General features: G+C 41.6%; 1 protein-coding gene across 1 annotated transcript in view; it reads right to left on the reverse strand.

Annotated features, from left to right (window-relative positions):
* The window catches only part of RGS20 (regulator of G protein signaling 20), an 82,967-nt gene extending 61,537 nt beyond the window's left edge, over nucleotides 1-21,430 (reverse strand). The window contains exon 1 of the mRNA XM_054692265.1: nucleotides 21,359-21,430. Coding sequence (XP_054548240.1) covers nucleotides 21,359-21,364 — 6 coding nt within the window. The 5' untranslated portion in view covers nucleotides 21,365-21,430. The remainder of the gene's footprint in view (nucleotides 1-21,358) is intronic.
* Nucleotides 21,431-21,898: the final 468 nt, after the last annotated feature.

Genomic DNA, 21,898 nt, shown 5'->3' on the forward strand with positions numbered 1-21,898 from the left:
GCACAGCAGGCCTCTACTGTCTCACCTGCTGCTCCCCTCAGCAGTATATCTTAGTCAGTCTGCCTGTTCTTTTCCCCACTCTGTCTCTGGTGAATCCTCTCACCCCCTGCCCCTGCACCAGTTCTTGCATATAGCCCAGTTCTTGCATGTATAAATAAATAAATCTTTAACAATAAAAAAAGATGAAATCCTGCCATTCGTGACAGCCTGAGTGGAACTAGAGGTTATTACGCTAAGTGAAATACGTTAGATGGAGAAAGAAAGATACCATTGTGATTCCACTCATATGTAGAATATATAGAAACAAAACAAATGAACAAACAAAAGAAAACAAAATTATCCCCTTTGGACTCTGACAATATAACAGTGGTTACTAGGTGGGAGTGGGAGTGGGAAGAAAGGGTAGAAGGAGATTGATTGGATGGTGGTAGATGGTTTTAAAACTTTGGTGTTAAGTGTGGTGTGGTATCATACATTTGTAGAGGCATGAAACTGTACTCCTGAAACACAGACAGTGTTATAAACCAATGTTACCTCAAAAAAAGCAAATTATTTTGGTACTGATTTTACCAAAACAATTCTATTGGAAAGCAAACAAAAAAATCCTGAAATCTCAAAATACAAAAAAAGTCCCTAGAAGAAATGTTCTTAGCATAACTAAAAGTGGGTCACCCAAGCTGGCACCATCTGCAGTACAATCACTATGAAGGTGTCTGGTGAAGTCACTGAGCAAGTTCATTCAAGCCTTTGGATATAACATCTAGTTTGCAGGAATTTAGGAAATAATTTAGGAACAAATTAACATCATGATGAAGAATAAAAATTCAGAATGTGGGTCAAAGCAATGGGCAAAGTCTTCACTTTCTGCACACAAGTTAGCATATGAAAAAGATGAAGGTGGAGGAAGTGGTCCTAGTTATGAGACTAAGCAGACAAAGAATAAAAAATGTGGCATGATTAGTATTGAGGACTGAATTTTGATGTCCTAGCCCCCAATACAGAATATGACTGGATCTGATTGAGTTGAAACGAGGTCATTAGGTTGGGACCTCGTCTAATCTGACTGGTGTTCTCATGAGCCCAGGAAATTTGGACATGCAAAGAGACTCCTCAGATGTGTGTGCACAAAAGTAAAACCATACAAAGATGCAGAGAGAAGATAACCAAAGAGAAAAATCCCAGGAGAAACGAAACTTGCTGAGACCTGACTTTTCAACTTCTAGCCTTCAGACTGTGAGAAAATAAATTTCTGTTTGATTTTACCACCCATTCTGTGGAAGCTTTAGGAAACTAACATAATTAAGCATTAAACCATGCTAAAATATTATCAATTTTATTGGATATGATAAAGGTAATGCTATTATTTAGTATATGAATATTATTTTTAAGCATGCTTATTATAAGGTGATTATATTATTAAAACATTCACTTTTATTTAAACTGTCTCTTATGAAAGACATTTGGTTGAAGCTTGCTATTGTTGCCCCTAAATTATTAGCTGGAACTATAAAAAATTTTATAAACAATGTATCCTCTTTTGTTTTTTTTTTTAAGATTCATTTATTTATGCATACAAGAACTGGGGTACAGGCCAGAGGTGGGGTATGTGTGAGAGGATTCACCAGAGACAGAGTGGGGAGCAGAACAGGCAGATGTACTGAAATACACTGCTGAGGGGAGCAGCAGGTGAGTTAGGAGAGGTCTGCTGCACCATGTGGGTAGTTCCCTGGTCGGGGATGGAACTTGTGCTGCAGAGGCTGCGAATAGCTTCATAAGTTGAGTCTTAACCCCTTGCGCCACCAGGGAGGCCCAAGGCATCCTCTTTTGATCACAAGTAAGAGCTGAAACTTATTGATTGAGGCAGGAAGCTCCCATCCACTCTGGTCCGGCTGCTGACACTCTTCTAACCCATTCTGTTTATGCTGGGCAAAATTCTGAGAGATACTAAGGCTGGATGAAGATTGTTCATTGTAGAACTATTTGCTGGTTGGAATTCTCTACCAATTACAGGAGATGGTTTATAGAACAGGTTAATTTACATGTAACTTAATGATAGTAAAAATTTTCCAGAAGATATATTCATAATTAACTAGCCTTCTCTATTCCTTAAGGTCTGTTTGGGTAAATTTTTCCTCTATGTCTCTATTCACGACTTCTACTTTTCCTCACAGAAAATTCTCCTCTATTTCTTAGAGGAGAGTACCATCAGCTCCTCAAATTTTGCCTTATGTTCATTATTAGTTAGAATTTCTCACCCTGAGACGATGACCCTACTATAAATGTTATAACCAGCCCCCATCTCATTTAAAGGTTTTAGGCTGTGGGTAATGTGAATCCCTAAAAGCCTCCAGCATCTGAACTTTAATACACAAAACCTTTGTGCATAATTATTTCCCTCCGGCCCTTCTTCATCTGTACTTTTGGGGCTTGTTAACTGTCATTAAGTTTTCCTGTTCATATGAGAATGCTGACTGTTGAAATGGTGGATACCAAAAGGAATCTTAAGTTATATCCTTTGATTTTATTTCCTACTGAACATTATCTTTAATTAGAATTTTTGGTCTGTCTTTCAGAATTTTTTTTTTCCCTGAGAGTGCACTCTTTCTCTAAGAACATTGTTACTGGTTAAACTTCTTGTGAACTTCCTATTTACATTCATGTAGGCTGTTTTCTACAAGAAACTAATAATGCTCTACATTTACATTTAGTTTATAGATAAGAGGCAGCAAACATCTTCTATAAGGGGCCAGACAGTAAAAGTTGTAACCTTTGTAGAAAATATGGTTGTTACTGCAACTATTCGACTCTGCCTCCATTCCTGCAAAAGTGCTCAGAGATCATGTCACTGAATCACCCTGGATGTGTTCCAAGAAAGCTTGTTATGGACACTGAAATTAAAATTTCACATGTCACAAAATATTATTCTTCTTTTGATTTCTCAAACCAACAATTTATAACTGTAAAAGCTGAGCTTGGTGCTGGTGAACGCATGTAGGTACCTCTCCCTCCATCCCTTCCCTTATGCATCTCTTCCATTTGGCTGCTCCTGAGTTACTAACCTTCCAACAAAAAGGAATCTTACCAGTAGACTGGCTTTGGTTTGTTCTGTAACTCTTCCCTGAGTTTCCAACTTGCAGGCCTACACTGTCCAGATTTTGACTTGCCAAGTTTCCACAATGATTAAGCCACCTCTATCTCTTGCTCTCATGTATATCTATGTATATATACACACATGTATATGTATACACACATATACATATGTATATATACATATATGAATATGTGTGTGTGAAATTTCAAAAATAATTTATTGTAAAAACCATTAATTCCCATGCCATACAAAAATAGGCAGTGGTCTGCATTTGGCCCATGTATCTTAGTTGGCTGACCTCTGTATTGAATATTTAAAAACATTCAGCAGAATGTTTATAGTTTGAGAAAAGGAAGTACAAAAGTTAGGATGGTAAAAATTCAGTGATTATGCTAAAAAATTTCCCACCATACCTCATGAAAAATTAGTGTGCCATAGCAGAGCAAGCGACATATCATAATCTAACAAATTCACATTTTTGCGTCTATCCTAATTCTTTCAGTTCAAAACACATCGATCCATTGATCCATCTGCCTACTTGGCTCCATATTTGGAGTTCTCACAGACATCTTAGTCTATAGGGTCTGGAATGGACTTTTGTGTCTCCTTTCCTGCACCATCTTTTTTCTTCAGGTCTTCACATCTATACATAGTGTCACCATCCACCCACATTCTGAGTCACATTGATTCCTCTCTCTACACCTCAATTGTCAGCAAGCTTATAGATCTCTAATGACTATGTCCACTTCTCTCCAACAGCATGCCCTGCCTTCAGCCCAGGTTGCCATCATCTTTGACATGGACTACTACAACAAGCACCGCAATCTACTCCCTTTGACTGTATTTCTCCCACAGATTTTCCACTACAGTGGTTTAATTGAGTAGTCACAATAAAAACCACAGGGCATACAAAGCTTAAGTATTTACTATTTTAAATTAGAATCCATATTTGCTTAGTCCCCTCCTATGACCTCCAAAGCAAGTAATAACACTAGAATAAAATCGTAACTCTTTATCAGAACATGCTTTTTTCACTAACAATATTTAATTAATGCACAATTTTTCCTCTGCTGATATTAGCAGTAATCACACCTCACTCATATTTAGTTCATGAAATGACTGTGGAGCAGATTTCAAGATCCTATCCTCATCAGCAGGGAACTCGGTCTCAGAGAGGCTGTGTGACATGCTCAACATCTCAGAGTAAGGCCCCAAATAGATGGGAATCTAGGCCAGTCAGCGGGACCCATCCCACCATCCCACAGTGTCTTTCTCTGTTCATACCACAGCTGCTCATGGGCCACAATTAGACAGGTTGGGTTATTTCCGCACACCCATCAGTGAAAGCCTCTGAAGTACTCTGGAGCAGGTTTGCAGCTGATTATGGGCTAATAGAAACTCTAGTGCATTACCTTCATTCCACAATGCTGTGTACTCTTAGGACAGTTTCCTGAGGGGGTGAGCTGATGGAATATTTTCATTTGCTATTCTACAGTGTGTGTGTGTGGGAGAATTGCTGTCCCTCAAGATTTTGGTTTTCTACATTTGTGCCAAATGTCTACTGAGGGCCTCCTTGGTGGTGCAAGGGGTTAAGACACAACCTATAGAGCCGTCCACAGCCAATGTAGCACAAGTTCGATCCCTGGCCAGGGACATACCCACATGGCTCAACTGACCTCTCCTGACTCACCTGCTGTTCCCCTCAGCAGTGTATTTCAGTCGATCCACCTGTTCTGCTCCCCACTCTGTCTCCAGTGAACACTCTCACCCCCCCACACCTCTGGCCTGTACCCCAGTATGCATAAATAAATAAATCTTTAAAACAAAAACAAAATGTCTACTGAATTTTAGGTCCCTATCTTCCCTGGCATGAAGTGTTTATACACACACACACACACACACACACACACACACACACACATATACACATATATATTTATATATTTTACATATATATATAATAAACTGATCTAAAATGGAAGACACTCAAGGAATTGAAATGTTTAATTGCTATGCATTTTGGACTACTTGCAGGGAACCATGGCTATTTGGTAATCTTTTTGTATGACAACATAAGACAGTTAAATATAGAGATCCAGGAAAAAAAAAATCTCCATTGTAAGGTTTATATAAAAAGGCTCTAGAGGACCAGCTTTGATTAATAAATTATAATCTATATGCAGTCTTTTGATTCTCAGAACACATTACATATATTTTAACAAATATATGCTATATCTAAATTAGTATTTATAGTTTTAAAATCTTCATGATTTTTAAGATATCACTAGAAGTTTTAAAAAATAAAGACATTGGCTTCATTTATGACATTTAACATGCCCAAGGTGAGTTTTTTACTTTATTAGATTTTGCATAATTTTACTTCTTTCATATCTCTTTGTACACTTTAATTCACCTTCTTTTAACCCCAAATCATTTGACCTTAGTCTAGATATGATGTTCTAACATTTCATTTAATAGGTACTTAATTTTGCCAAAAGAACAACATAGTCCAACAAATCATTTAAAAGGCCAGAAGTGACTTAATTTCTCTAGCAAAGACTTAGCTCTAATGAGAAGGTGATGAATTCCAAATTTTTGTATAACTAGATCTGCCTCAAATTATAAGGAGTGCATTCTTCTCTGAATATGGATAGGGGACCAGCAAAGACAGCTTTTGTCACACTAAAGAACTGGAGACCAAGACTTGTCTATGGTCTCAGAGGCATAGACCTGACAGGCTGTCCTACTTGCCCAGCTCAGTAGACGCCTGTGTACTCCAGAGGCACTGACTGCCTCCAAGACTACTGTTTTCATTTTTTATTTTGAGTAAAATCTAATTGTTTCCATATATTAGTTAGTATTTTTTTAAAGAAAGAAATGCAGAAGTAAAATAAAACAACAATTTAGTAACAAGAAATTTGATATGAAATTAATTATATTTAAATCATTCATGGAGATAATGCTAAAATTACTCACAGTTTCTACAGAGACTCTCCTATGCAAAGGTCAACCAGCTATCCTTTCTAGAAAATATTGTTAGCTTTTTCTTAATATTTTTTAATATTGTCTTCTTGTTGCCAGCCATCTTATAAAAAAATCTTACTGGCTATAATACCAAGCAGCTAGATATAGATTTTATGGAAAGCAGACTACATTGGATGTAATTCTTTCTGCCACTTCTATTTTTTTTTTTTTGTTTATTTGTTTATTTATTTATTCAAGCACTGGGTACAGTCAGAAGCGCGGGAGGGTGAGAGAATTCACCAGAGCCAGAGCGGGGAGCAGAGCAGGCAGAAGGACCGAAGTACACTGCTGAGGGGAGCAGCGGGCGGCAGGAGAGGTCTGCGCGCCATGTGGGACCCTCCTCTGGTGGCCAGGGAGCAGCCGGGGATCGAACTGGCGCTGCAGAGGCTGTGGGCAGCTTCGCAACCCAGCGCTCAACCGCTACGCCACCGGGGAGGCCCTGCCACTTCTATTTTTATTACTGGTTGATACAAGGCAAAGATTTGGGCAAAATATAGATTCATTAATTTATTTTGTAATATTTTCATAGATATTAAGTCATGTATATATATATATATATACCTTTTATACTGAAAAACTTTTTATAACTTTGTTTGGATAGTAAAAAATTTAAATTCTATACCAAATAGAGTTATCTCAAACTACAAGTATTTGAAATCAAATTAGCCATGTTTAGGGGCCTAAAAAAAGATGGATAAATATTAGAGGAATAAAGATTACAGATACCACATTGTAGGTAGTCCCATAAACACTCTACAGAACATTTTTTATTATAAAGTAAAAGTAATTGTAATTGTCCTTGTTATATCATATTTAGAATTGGAGGTTCACAAAATTAGTGAGCAAAGTCAAAATTCAAGCATCATTTCTCTTTCATTCCTGTGCTCATGCCTTTTACATCACACAACTGTGATCTGAAACATAATATTGCAGAAATTATAACATAATTCTTTCCTAACATGTTTAAATTCACAAAACACATAGTACCTTTTATACTTGTAAATAGTAAACAATTCAATGTTCATTTTCTGAATTGCATTGGAAACAAATACTATAATAGAAAGAAAAAACTGTAATCCAAAGATAGAATAAAAAAAAAATCAAGAAATGTGTCTTTAAGAAACATGATAATATGCCAGGGCAGACCAATGTTTCCAAAACACAAAGGGTCAGATAAGTAACAAACCCACATTTCTAAAGACATCAGAAAGCTGTCAGTGGCCAGGCTAGAGTGGGGAAGAGGCAGAAAAGGGTCTGGACTTGGAGGGCAGTTTTCCCCAGAACTACTGTACATTGGAGGGGAAAACACCCCCTCCTCCAAGCTGGAGGCTGTGATCAGATTGGAATCTGGTCCTTCCAATTCTCAAAGTCTGGTGTGAGTATGGAGGCCTTTGCCACTACCCCTAGGAAAAGCTGGAAAGCCTGTTCCAGCGACAAAGCCAATACCTCTATTAGCTATGAAACTCCACCCAGCTTCCCCTTGGCTCATACTCCACCACCGTTGGGTGAGATCCATTTACTGTAAAGAAACTGGCAACTGATCAGGTATGGATCTGACCTACCTGAGGTTCCTGACAGTAAGCTGGACATCTAAAGAAATACCCATCCCTCCTCTGTCTGGGCTCCCAGAGTGACCCTGGGTTCATAGAAAACTACTATAAAGAAGAGTGATGGTAGGGCAGGAGTTAAGTGATATACATTGGCCTGCAGGCAATGTGCTTGGTAACACCAAGAAGCACCAAACCCTCCCTGGTCTGAGGTTGTCAGGCATTTGGGCAGCTAAACAAAAACACAATCTACAACTTTCCTTAGTGTCTGCCTCTGGCCCCAACCTGAAGGGTCCTGGTCACTCCTGCTTATGCCAGGAGACTCAGAAGAAAGACGCTGCCAACAAAACCTGCTGAGATAAGAACAAGGAAGCAGCTGAAGGGCCAGATGAAATTTGGGGCTCCTGGAAGAATACCACCGGTGGTTGACTTTGATTAACTTTGACTAGAGTGTGACTGCAGATCCACCCCTTGGTTTAAGTGCTTGCAACATCTTGAAGAATTTTGATTTGATAATCTACTGCAGAAATCTGCACATCCCCCACATATCTGAAGCACATCCTATAGGTTGTGTTCTTGTACCACCATCCTGTAGCTTGTTCTTGAGCTACAGTCTTCCTGATTGGTAACAATATTTCAACCAATACAATAAAGAAAGCACAGCATTCAAGAGAAATACTCTTGTCTTGCAATTCTAAAGCAAGGATCATAGCAGAAGTGAAAAGGAAAGTAGCCTAGGTTAATCCATAGATGTAATCACAGAGCATTAAACAGAATGAGGAAGGAGATGAATACCAATTGATGGATAAAGTCAAAACATTGGGAAAAATCTTCACTGCCATAGCAAAAACCAAAACTAGAAGAAGAATTCAGGACATCTGTCTTAAAAAATATTTACTAAAATTAAGAGAACAGTGATTAAACAAAGCAGGAAATATAAGGACAGAGAAAATATAAAAAAGCTCCAGACAGAAACCACAGAAATAGAGAACCTTTAACCCCAGGTCCTGCCTCCAGTGCTGCAGCAGGTGACATACATTCCAGTGAAGGCGTCCCAAGGCTGCACCCAGCAGCAGCAACCTCCAGCCACCTGCTGATGAGCACCTGGGGCCAGGCCCAGCACAAGCACAGCAAGAGGCAGCTCATACCACAACCACGGCTGCACAAGGCCCAACTCATCACCAGTCACCCCCTTCCCCTCAATGCCATCCTGGCCAGCCACAGGAGCACAGCTATGCCCAGATGAAACCCTGCCTACAGAAGCATGGCCCTGAGAGCCATTAATTTGGAAAAACAAAATTAATGACCACGTAAGTCCTAAGGGGAATATTACACCAAGGGAAGAGAACAAATCTCAGTACTCAATCAAAAAGACATGGAAGAGCTGTTCTTCCTGTCAGATAAAGAAGTCAAGCTTGTCATCATAAAGACATTCAAAGAAGAGAGAAGACACAAAAAAGCAGATCAAAGATATAAAAGAAAATTCAGAAAAACTAATGAGTATCCCGAGAAACAAAATCAATGAACAGAAGATAGATGTTGATCATCTATATAAGAAAATAACAGTTGCAGGATGTTAAAAAAGGTTAATAGGGGAGTAGTAAAGCACTGTAGAAAGCTATGGAAGTAGGATGAACAAAATGGGAGAGTCAGTTAGCTTGAAGATGCAAATACACAAAATAGCAAGGTAGAGGAAGAAAAAGAGAAACAAGGTAAAAAATTAAGAAACACCTTGAAAATAATCTTACTCCATGAGAAAAGAATAATGGGTATCCCACAGGGGAAGAGAGATAGAAAGGAATGGAGAACATATTTAAAGAAATAATAGGGGAAAATTTCCCAAACCTGGAGAAGAATAAATATACAAGTCCAGGAAGGTAAAAGAACACCAAGGTACCTAAGCAAAGTGAGACCTACATCATGGCATGCTGTAGTGAAACTTTCAATAATGCAAGACAAAGGAAGAATATTGAAGTTGGTGAGGGGGGTGAAGCAGATAACCTATAAAAGAATCCTGATTAGGATAACATCAAACTCCTCTGAAGAACCACTGAGGGCTAGCAGAGAATGGAATGATGTGATTGGCAGGTTTAAAGAGAAAAGATGTCAACCAAGAATAGCCTACTTTGCAAGGCTCTCCTTTAGATATGAGAGAGGAAGAAAGATCTTCTCAACAGAAACTGAAAGAGTTTGCAACAGCTAAACCCTCTGTCCAAGAAATATTAAAAAAGAATATTAGTATTTATGTTGAATTGAGGAACACATTAAAACAACTAAAAAAGGAAAGTGATACAACCAGAAAATTAAGGGCAAAATAACAGCAACAGATTTTCATATATCAATAATCACTCTAAATATTAATGAACTTAACATACCAATTAAAAGAAACAGTATTTGGTTGAATTAGGAAAGAAAATCCAACTTTTTGCTGTGTCCAGGAAATGTACCTGAACTCCAAAATAAACATAGACTCAAGGTAAAGGGTTAGAAAACAATCCAGCAACTGGGACCCAAAAGAAGTCAGGGACCACCCTATTTATATCAAACAAAATAGACTTCCAATTAAAAATGGTAAAATGAGACAAGGATGGACATTATATAATGATTAAGGGAATAATACATTTGTAGGACATAACGCCCATCAATGTAAACTCACCAAATGAAAGAGCACCAAAATGTATTAGGCAATTACCATCAACTCAGAAAAAAAAAATTGGAAAAAACACAGTTATAGTAGGAATTCCACTCTTACCAATGAACAGATCAACAAGACAAAAACTGAACAGTGACACAATAGGATTTAAACAAAGAATCAGATCACAGGGACCTAATAGATATCTATAAGACCCTGTACCTTCCAAAAGCAGAATGCACATTTTTCTCAAGGGCATATGGGATATTCTTCAGGTTTGACCACATATTGAGCCACAGACAAGTATCAGTAATTCATGAATAGTGAAATCATACTAAATGTCACCCTGATCATAAAGGTATCAAAAAACAAATCACATACAAAAAGAAAGTAGGGAAATCCTCTAATATATAGAGACAGAACAATAAACTACTAAAAATATCACTATGTTAATGAGGAAATCAAAGAAGAAATAAAAAATACATCAAGACAAATTACAGTGAAGACACAGCCTTCCAGGATGTATGGGAAACAGCAAAAGCAGTATTGAGATGGAAGCATATAGCAATAAAGGCACACATCAAGAAACAAGAAAGAGCCCAAATAAACTGCCTTGTCTCTTATCTCAAGGGACTAACTAGAAAAAGAACAAAACAAATCCAAAAGTCAGTAGAACAGAAATAATAAAAATCAAAGCAGAAATAAATCAGAAATGAAAAAGGCATTCGAAAAGATCATTGAAACAAAAAGCTGGTTCTTTGGAAAAATGAACAAGACAAACCTCAGTTAGGTCCGCAAAGGAAAAGGAGAAAACTAAACGAAAGAGAAGTTACAACAGAACCTAGAAATTTAGACGGTATTAAGAAAGTACTGTGAACATTTACATGCTTCCAAGTTTATTAACCTAGATTAGAAGGTCACATTCTTAGAATAACACAATCATCTGAGACTGAATAGAGAAGAAATTGAAAACCTGAACAAACCAATCAATAAACAAGGAAATTGAAACAGCAATCAAAATTCTTACCCTAAACAAAAGTCTAGGACCTGATAGCTTCAAAAGTAAATTCCACCAAACTTTAAAAGACGTACTAATACTTGCCCTGCTTGAATTCTTTCAAAAAACTGAGAGAAAAGAAACCTTAGAAACTCTTTCAAATAAACCATTAGAAATAATAAATCAGTAAAGTGGCAGGCTAAAAAAATAAATATAAAAAATGTTGTATTCCCATAGTCAAACAACAAACTAGAAGAGGAAGAAATTAAAAAAAAAAGACCCATTTACTACCAAATCAAAAAGATTAACAACCTAGAAATACACTTAACAAAGGAGGTGAAAGACCTGTACAACAGAAACTCGAAGACATTGCTAAAGAAATAGAAGACATAAGGAAATGCAAAGATATTCCATGCTTATGAATTGGAAGAAATGACATTGTTAAAATGGCCATCTTCCAAAGCAATGTACAGATTTTAATGCAAATCCTACAAAATTTAAATAGTTTTCTTTAAGGAAATAGGCCAAACATTACTGAAATTTGCATGAAACCATAGAAGGCCCTGACTAATAGGAGCAATTCTGAAAACAAAAACAAAAACAAAAACAAAAACAAATATATCATGACCCTAGACTTCAAATTATACTATAAAGCAAGTATAATCAAAGAAAAATAGTATTAGAACAAAAATAGACACCAGATTAATGAAATAGAATTGAGAGCCCATAAATAAACCCACACTTACATGGACAGTTAATTTATGGCAAAGGAGCCACATATATGGATAAAGGAAAGTCTTTCAACAAATGGTATTGGGATATTTGGACAGCCACATGCAAAATAATGAAATTAGATCACTATCTCACACCATACAGAAAAATTAATTCAACAAAATACACAGAAGAACACACAGGAAAAACACTCCATGACACTGAGGTCAGTGATCTATTTCAGGAATTGACTACTGTGTCATGGGAAACAAGAAAAAGACTGTATTACATCAAATTAAAAAGTTTCCGCACATCAAAAGAAGCTATCAATTAAATAAAAATACATTCTACCAAATTAAAGATAATTTCTATACATCGTACTTCCTTCCAACAAGGGGCCACTATCCAAATCTGCAAAGAACTCATCCAAATCAACAAAAAGAAAGCAAATAAACTCAATCAAAAAATATGCAGAAGAGCTGAATTTCAAAGAAGACATACAGAGGCTAATGGAACATGAAGAAATGCTCATCATCATGGAAACACAAGTTAAATCACAAAGAGATACCTTCTCATACCTGTGAGCACAGCCAATATTAATAAGGCTAGAAACAAATGTTGAGGGTGGGAATGTATAATAGATAAGAGTCAATAGTATGGAGGCTTGTCAAAATACTAAAAATAGATCCACCATATGATCCAGCAATTCTACTCCAAAATATCTACCCAAAGAATACAAAAGCACTAATTGGAAGAGATATATCCACTTCTATGTTCATTGCAGCTATGGAAACAACCTAAGTGCACAATGACAAGTGAGTGGATTAACGAGATGTGTAGGAACACACAATGGGATACTAATCAATTTTATAAGAAAAGATAAAATCTTGCCTTTTGTGACAACATTGATGGAACTGAAGGAGATTATGGTAAGTGGAATAAGTCAGAATGAGGAAGAAAAATATAGGATGATTTCACTCCTATGTGGAATATAAAGAAACAAAGCAAAGGAGCAGACAAAAACAAAACAAAGCTTTGAAATCTGAAGCAGAACTGAGGCTTCCAGAAGGGTTGATGGGGAGGGGCAAGAGGGCTCAGTGGACAATGGTGGAAGATGATTGGTTCTTTGGTTGTGGGTACAGTGAGAACATACATTTTTATATGTGTGAACCTATACCCCTGAAGATATATAGTACTGTAAATCAATATTATCTCAACTGACAAATTAAAAAAAGAAAAATGAGATAATAAAAAACGAATAACAGATACAAGTTCATAAAATTCTCAACATTGGAATTAATAGATAAGAATTAGATGGACACATGATGAGTACCTGGAGAATTTAATTAGAAAATTTAAACATATTCAAAAATATCAATTGGACATTCTCCATTTTGAACAAAACTATTATGATGTTAACAATCACTAGTTTGACAGAAGACTGGGCACAGCAGAAGACAGGTTAAGTTCTCAACATTATTAATAATCAGTGAAATACAAATTAAAATACTAATAACATACTGTTCTGTCACCAGAATGACAGAAATTAAATAAGTGGACAACACTAAGTGCTGGTGAGGATGTGAAGCAATATACATTGCCAATAGGGATATAAATGGTTTGGGGGGTTAAAAATAGTTTGAAAAACTGCATAATATGGCTAAACATATATTGGATCTGTTTATTATCCAGCCATTTTACTGCTGGGTATCCAATGGAAAGAGAGGTTTAAGTTTATCAAAAGATATGAATAAGAATGTTCACATTAGCATTATTTATTAATAGTCCTACACAGGAGACAATTCAAATGTTTTTCAGTGATGGAATGGATAAATGAACCATGGTATATTCATACCAAGGAACACTGCACAGCATGAAAAATGAGTCAGTCTCAAAAAACATAATGCTGAGTTAAAGAACCACATGCAAAGTATGTTTATTGCATAATTCCCTATGAGGTTCAAAACCAGGCACAAGTAATATGTGGTTTGAGAAATTAGAAGAGTGGTCACTTTTAGAACTATTGCCTGGGAGGTAGCAAGAACAGTTTTATGGACTTGGGCTAAATCCTTTATCTTGATCTAGAGCAGTGGTGAGTGATTTTGTTTGGCAATATCTGGAGACATTTTTGGTAGTTACATCTTGGGAGATGCTACTGGTATCTGGTGGCAGAGGACAGGGATTGTGCTCAACCTCCTGCAATGCACAGGTTACTACCCCCAACAAGAAGGTTTGCAACTCAAAGTGTCAACAGTGCTGAAGTAAAAAAAAATCCTGATCTAGAAGTTTCTAACGTGTGCTATACTTATGTAAAGATGATTAAACTGTACAATTAAAATGTATACACTTCAAGTTACAACTCAAAGCTAAAAACAACCACGAATATTACAAAAATACCTATACCTCCTAAACTTAGCAAACCTATGTAGAAACTGTGATTCAGTTGGATAAATATTCTAACTTATTGAAGAGTCCTAATGACCTGAAGTTGCCAGGAATTACATGGTCAGGAAGAACTGAACTTTTTATGTACCGTTCCCATTAAAGGCAAAGAAATTTCTATCTTTCTTATGGCAGGAGATATATGAATTATTGTCCAAGTTTTCTCTAGAAATAGATGTTTGTGGAAGTACAATAAAGGTATTTGTGGTTAAGACCACACATCTGGGATTTTCTTAGAGGCATCAAAATATAAAGAGAAAAACAGACTTGTCCTTTTAAAACAGTAGTCGAATCTTGGCTACTAAACTTCCTGCCACTATTATGAATAGGATTTTCACATAGATTAAGAAATCTATAGTCCCTTAAATCTCATTATCACCCCACCCTAAGATATAAAAGTCATTTACAAGGGTGAGGTAGGCATAGGTTGCATAATTCTTCCCACTGTCTTGCATAAGTGGAACAACTGTATAAATCTGTGTTGACTTAGCCACACAGCCCTAGGTGGGTTAGAAGTGCTGCGTGTTGCTATAGCTAGAACAGCATCACAAATTGGTGACCTAGCTCTTGACCAAATACCGTTCAATAAGCATCAAAGGTGACGAAGGCTCAAAGGGAGACATACCAGAGAACAAAGTGTTCTCTGTTCCACTGTTGGGCGAAGATGCACATAGTGCAACTCAGGACCTCAGGGAGTAAGACTGCAGTTTATCTTTGCATGAGGCGATTGTCTGAAATCCAGATACTAAAATGTATATAAAGGGATTTTACAAATTTAGAATAAAGTTAGTTATTAACTAGAAATCAAGTACTCCTAAACTAGAACGGTCAACTGGCTTTAATAATCACTGAAATAAGTAAGATATCACTGTTGGGAATAGGACATGTTAGTCATATTTCATAAAAGATTTCCCATGTAAAATAGCTAGAACTTAATCAGCTAGATTAGAGTCAAGGTAACTTATTCTATGAATTCATAGTCATGCAATATTACCTTGAGCATTCAATCATATCAAACCTTATTGTGAATGGCCGTTATAAAAGCCCATTCAATTGTACTATGAACTGACTCATCCCATGTAGCGTTGTCTAAACTCTTGAGCTTCTCAAGGTAACATTCAGGGACCATCTCAGATATGCCGGGTAGTCAGTGACTCACCCTGATTGCACTAAATGCTCAGCTCTGACTCAGAGTGAACCCTATTAGTTGCTGACTGACGCTGTATGTTTTGAATAGAAGCTCACATTGTGAGTCACCTGGTGGTGCACTGACAACCAATCTGAAATATTCCCAATTAGACAGTGATTCACATGGTAATCATATTGGGATCTGGCCTTATACATGTGGTTTCAAAATCAGTTTTGCTGAACTGGCTTGGTAGCATGCTAATAAGTCACTCCCTGCTGAATGCCCTATATTTCTGTCTAAGAACAGGTAGATATTCAGAGGTGCAAAATCAAAGCTAAGATATCCATTTGACACAAGGGAGTGAACTATGGTTTCCTTCTTTAAGGGTGCAGGCAAAATTCCTAGAAGAGCCTTCCTGAAAGACACAACATTCCTATAAATAACTTTGCATGGCCAGATGCTCACTTGAAAGGTTCTGCCTTGCAATTCCTAAACTGCTCATGTGAAGGCTGGACCTTCAGCCACTCGCTGCATCTGTTCATAGAAGGTGAAGGCCATTATACTCCACTTGCAGAAATGAAAGAACAGCAGGATTTTAGAAACAAGGACCTAGAATAAAACAGGTAACCAGGATATTGCATTAAAATAAGAAAGTCTTTCTCCCCTCTTTCATTCTTGCTTGTCTATAAGATCTGGGATAATAAAATCTTATGTGTAATTTTGAAGGTCTTTCCCAAAGAACTCTCACAGGAAATACTTTCAAAGTCAGCTGGAAGGAGATTTTAATAATTTAAAAAGAGCTCAGCAATGGTTTCTAATGTAAAACTGCCACAAGGGATTAACAGAATATACAATCAAGTTCATACTCCTGTGGGACCCTAAATTCAAATTCTGGCTCTGCCACTAACTTCATCTGTGAATTTACTTTACCATAGGCAGGTCATGCGGTCATGTTTCCTGTGAGGAGCCATGATGAAACTTGGGGACAACAGCAGTCACATTATCGCCTGTTCTCCCTGGTTTTGGAGATAACATAAGCTTGCATAATACCTTCTGATTTCCTATTTGCTAAAGGTTTATAAATCTGTAGTAAACAGGAAATCATCAATGTGGTGTGTAAGCCCTGGGGAGTGAGTCAGGAGACCTAAACCTAATCCAATTTTAGCCCCTATTTAGTTGGCCATCTCTGGCTGGACTGGTAACCTCTCTGGATGTTTCGTCGTCTGTAAGGTTGAGAGAGGTAGAATAGGGAATCTGAATTTTATTTTACATTATTGATATCAAAGGTTTTTAAGCTAAAATATTTACAATGATCTTAGAGAAGTTAGCATTTCTAGCTTCTAAGATAAATTTCCAGGTTCTCTTAAGTAAAACCGATTCAGTGCAATATTTTAATACAGATACTGGATTTTCTGTATATGCCCTGACCTAATGTATATTTTTCATGCACAGCTACTATAGAAAGTAAAATATTTTGAAGGATAAAGATCGTTTTCTTGGGCCTCCCCGGTGGCGCAGCGGTTGAGCGCTGGGTTGCGAAGCTGCAGCTGCCCGCAGCCTCTGCAGCGCCCGGTTGAATCCCCAGCTGGATCCCCGGCTGCTCCCCGGCCACCAGAGGAGGGTCCCACATGGCGCGCAGACCTCTCCTGCCGCCCGCTGCTCCCCTCAGCAGTGTACTTTGGTCCTTCTGCCTGCTCTGCTCCCCGCTCTGGCTCTGGTGAATTCTCTCACCCTCCCGTGCTTCTGACTGTACCCAGTGCATGTATAAACAAAACAAACAAATAAAATAAATAAATAAGACATGCCTCTATATAAAAAAAAAGATAGTTTTCTTAAGGTGCTGTTTGAAGTTTGCATGTACATATTTCATAATTATTTGAAATACAGTTCAAATGACGTAGAAATGCAATGTATTTAAGTTTAGATATCGACATATCATTTACTGTCTTTCTAATTTTGATAGGCATTTCCTATATCATTATGTATATCCTATAGCACACAAAAATATGCATTCTGTTCTGTTCCTGAGTGTTTTTACTTTGAAGTCTACTTAGCCTATTTGGCATTGATATAATAATAAAACTAATAATAGCTTCTCTTTGGTACCTGCTAGAGGTCTACTGTACTAATTTACTGAGTGCTGGCAGCTACTCTATGAAATAAGGACTTTAATTATCTCCATTTCACGCATGCTAAAATTAAGGCATTGAGAGGGTAAGTAATTTACCTAAGGTCATGTAGTTAGATTGGGATTTGAATCCAGACACAGAACCCAGAACCCTAATCCATTAGGCAAAGTTGCCTCTCACATGTTACCCATACCTGCCACAAAAGATGCCACTTAATGAAGAGAAAATAAATGGGATGAGGTCCAGTAGAAAATTAAATAATGAGTAAAACATAAGGATTTGCAGATAGTAATTTTATTACAAATGTTCTTGCCAAGTCTGGGGAGTCAAACGGTTTCATGAACACAAAGCGGGTTTAGCCAATCCAAACTTTGGATCCACTAGAAGTAAAAAGAAGCCAAACCTGAAAGGAACGCTTGGACCTGCGCCAGGAGGAGGGGGGCTGACACAATGAGGGTAACCGAAGACTGGGGCAGGAGCTCCCCCTGATCGCCACACTCGGGGCGGCGGGGGGGGGGGGGGCCGGAGGCAACGCAGAACCCCAGAACCCCAGTGGGCAAGTGACTGCCTCTGCTGGCCAGTGGGCCAGGAGTCCGGTCCCCTCAGAAGGTGCAGGCTGCGGCTGGGAGAACCAGGGAACTCTCTCCACAGCTTCCAGGCCCGCGGCTAGATGGGGGAGGGTGGACACAGACCGACTGGCCTCCGCCAGATTCCGGGATAGAAAAGTGAGGCGAGCAGAGATTTTCTCTTTAGCACTCTCCTCCTGGCGCTGCAATCGCGTTCACTCTTTCACTCCGTCCCCCGCGTGTGGCGTGGGAGCAGCACTTGCTCCCCGGGGCTTCCTCTCGCCGGCGCCGCGAGCATCCAGCCGACTGTTGGGGTCGCTGGCGGGCCCTGGACACTCGCCTGGGTTTTCCTGGGATGCGGGCGAGTCCCGAAGGTTCGCAACCCTTGTTTTCCACGCGTTTCCTCCCCCACGGTCCTCCCTTCTCCCGGTTTTCCCAGAGGCTGGGTGGGCTATCGCGGAGTAGACTCCAAAATACCCTCTCTCTCCTTCCCACTCCCCGCAAAGCAAAAACGCGGCGAAACACAGACTTCCCACGCTCACGCCCACGCGATCTCCGCGCGCTGCCTCTCCCAAGGCCGCTCTCCAGTCCGTTCTCACAAAGTTGGGGGGAAGGAGAAAGCCCCTCTTGCTGCTCCCCGCAAAGCTGCCCTCCCCGCCCCCGCTCCTTCCTGGTGCGCCTCCTTTCCCTGGGTCCTCGCCCGCCCACTCCCACCTTCCAGTCTCCGCGGCCCGGGCGCCCAGACTCGGTACAACTTCCCGCGCGCAGCTCCGCGAGTGTGGAAAAGTCAGCCAACCGTCCGGAGCTGTTCAAGAAAAATCCCCGCTGCAACCGCATCTTAAACTCCTTGGCACCGGCTAAGGGTGGGGGGCAGTTCTGTCCATTCGGTTTTCGAGAGCATAAATGCCGACGCTAGCCAGCCGCTTCAGGATTCGCGAGCGGGAGCCCCTTTCCAGGCCCCGCTCCTGGGGTGTCTCCCAGTTGCGCTTCTCCTAGAGGGAGATTCGGCAATTCAGGGAGTGCCTCCTCTTCCTTCCCACCTGCGCTCAAACTGCCCGCCTCCGGCGCCTGGTAGCTTTTTCCACCTTCCCCCTATTCAGTGGAATGCTGACGTTTCCACCAGCCTGGAGTTTCCCAAATACACTTCGGTATCAATATGTATTTTAGATTTTAAGGACATGGCTCCTGCGCCTGCCACCTACTCACTGACCCCCGGCCACTGAGGTGAAATCGTGCGGACGCCAAGGCGCACCCGGTAGAAATCAATCCTGGTGGATGGACGCACCCCCCCCCCCCCCGCCCCAACACAGACACACTCTAAACCCAAACGTACCCCAGATGCTAACTGACGGGTTTGGACTCGCGGAGTGGGCGACCGACCCACACCCCCTCCCACCACAGCAGGGACTACGACAACCCCAGGTCTTTCTTGACTATCGTGGGCGCCCCGCTGGTCTAGGGCCACTGCCCCTCCCGAGGTCTCAGGAGGAGTCCCAGAGGGAGAAGGGGGTATGGAGGAAACGGGGTACTCACGATTCCACGGTCCACCCGGCGAGCCGGGGTGGCAGCTCCAGCCAGCTAGTCTCCGTCAGCCATGCGCATGCGTCCCCGTGCGCCTTATTTTTGTAATAATTCCAAGCGCGGTCCTTACTATGCCTGCGATTGCTCTCCCCGCGTTCCCCTTCTTCTGGCTCTCCGCCTTTCTTCTCGCCCCGTTCTTTCCCCTTTTCCCACCCTTTGCTCTGCCTCCTCCCCGCCCCCTCAATTGCCTCTCCGGGCCGGGCAAACCCAGTTCTCGCCTCCCTCTGGCGGCCGGGCTCTCCACTGCGGCGCGGGCCGGGGGCAGGTGTCTCTCCAGGCCCCGCGCGGGACACGGTCTGCGCTCGGACCAGAGCCGGCTGCTCTCGCCCGGGATGGGGAAGTACGGAGAGTGCCGGCGCGAGGTCGAGCGAGCGCGGAGGGCGTGGGCAAAACCTCCCTCTGCCACCGCTTGGCTACCGCTCGCGGGAGTGGAGGGAGACTCCACCCTTCGGGAATGCGTGCTCGGACCTTGTGAATGAAGGGAGCAGAGTGGGGTGTGAGTGTGCGCGCGTGAGTGCGTGTGTGTGTGTGTGTGTGCGTGCGCGCGTGTGTGTGTGTGTGCGCGCCGCGGTTGCGCCGTGGGCGCAGAGGGTGCTAGTCCCTGGAGAATCTAAGAATTGCCCCGCCTCTGGAGGGCAGCCTCCTACCTTGTCCCTCGCTTCAGGGTGGTTCTGGGCGCTCTGCCCCCTCCTCACCCGGTGCACCCTCCGCCCGCGGTTAACCCTCAGTGGAAAGAGACTCCTTCCCATCTCCTGGCCCCATCTGGTTGGGGTGGGGGGATGCTGGAGCGCAGCTAAGCCCTACTTTGGACCCCGCTGAGAACCTCCGCAACTGCCCCCGGCCCCCAAGGGATTCTCGAATCCGGGGGCAAGAAGGGGGACCCGAAGGGTAGAGGAGAAACCCCCGTCCAGCTCCGCAGGCACCGCGTGCCGCTGTCCTTACAGCCCCGGTGCACCCTCGGGGCGCGTCTCGGTAGGACCTCGGGGCCTTGCGGTTGAGCTCGCAGGGCTAAACTGAAGCTGAAAGCTGACCTGACAAAAATAACATCACGTCATTTCCTCTTTTCCCTCCAGAGCCCGCAGAAGCCGAGAGGGCAAAGGCGTGGGAGCGCGAGGAGGGGGCGGAGGCGCTTGTGGAGGAGGCAGGAAGACACGGAGGAGAGCCAGCAGAGGGGAACTAGAGTTTGGGAAGCAGTCTCCACCAGGGATAGCACCCCTCCCCCACCTCTAGATTGCACTGACCCCCGTAAAGGAAATGGTCCAGGAATTCCAGCTTCGAGGGTCCCGGGGAGATCGGGGTGTCAAGAAGAGTCACCTATGCCCTTTCCTCGCGACCGACCGTGCTGAACTCTGTCTCAGGCCACCCGTTCGCACCCTTACCTGTCGGGGTTCCTGCTGGTCCCTTGAGGAGAGGGTCAGTCGGGTTTAGGAAGGAGATGAGTGTGCTGGTGAGGGTGGTGGGTGATGAAGTGTGGAGGGGGTGGGGCGTACTCGAAACAATGGTACTCACCAGCATGTTCGCGGGTGATCTCTGCCCTGTACTGGCGTCCTCTCCCCTGGTCAGGCGTCCCCCTTGGGGTCCTCTGGGCAGTGCCAGAGCTGCTACTAGTAGGAGCCCAACTGATGGCTGGGCAGGAAGCAGGAGGGAGAACTCCGGGCACAGCTGGGAACACCCAGGAGGGGGTCGGTGGAGAAGTTGAGAGAAGGACCGCGTGAAGCCAGAGAATGTGTTAGAAAGAAGGCTGAGCAGTTTTAGGGCAGCTGGCGAATCTGGGAGCTGTGCAGCGCCTGTGGAGGGAGGGCCAAGGAAGAGGGAGGAAGAGAAACAAAACCAGCACACCCTTACTATTGGGTTCATTTACACTTTGAAGAAAACTTGCATCTAGTGCCATTTACAACAGTTTTTTGAGGCATTACTTTTGGGGTGCCAGAGAAGGTTGACGAGAGCAAAAAGAAAGGCCTTTGGTTAGATCCTCAACCCTTCCCACCTCTTTTCCCACCCTTTCTTTCTCTTTCCCTCACTTCCTGTCCGCCCTAGCCATCCCCTCCT

Source organism: Talpa occidentalis, unplaced genomic scaffold, assembly GCF_014898055.3.
Source record: "Talpa occidentalis isolate TD23 unplaced genomic scaffold, MPIMG_talOcc4v2.1, whole genome shotgun sequence".
NCBI classification, from domain to species: domain Eukaryota; kingdom Metazoa; phylum Chordata; class Mammalia; order Eulipotyphla; family Talpidae; genus Talpa; species Talpa occidentalis.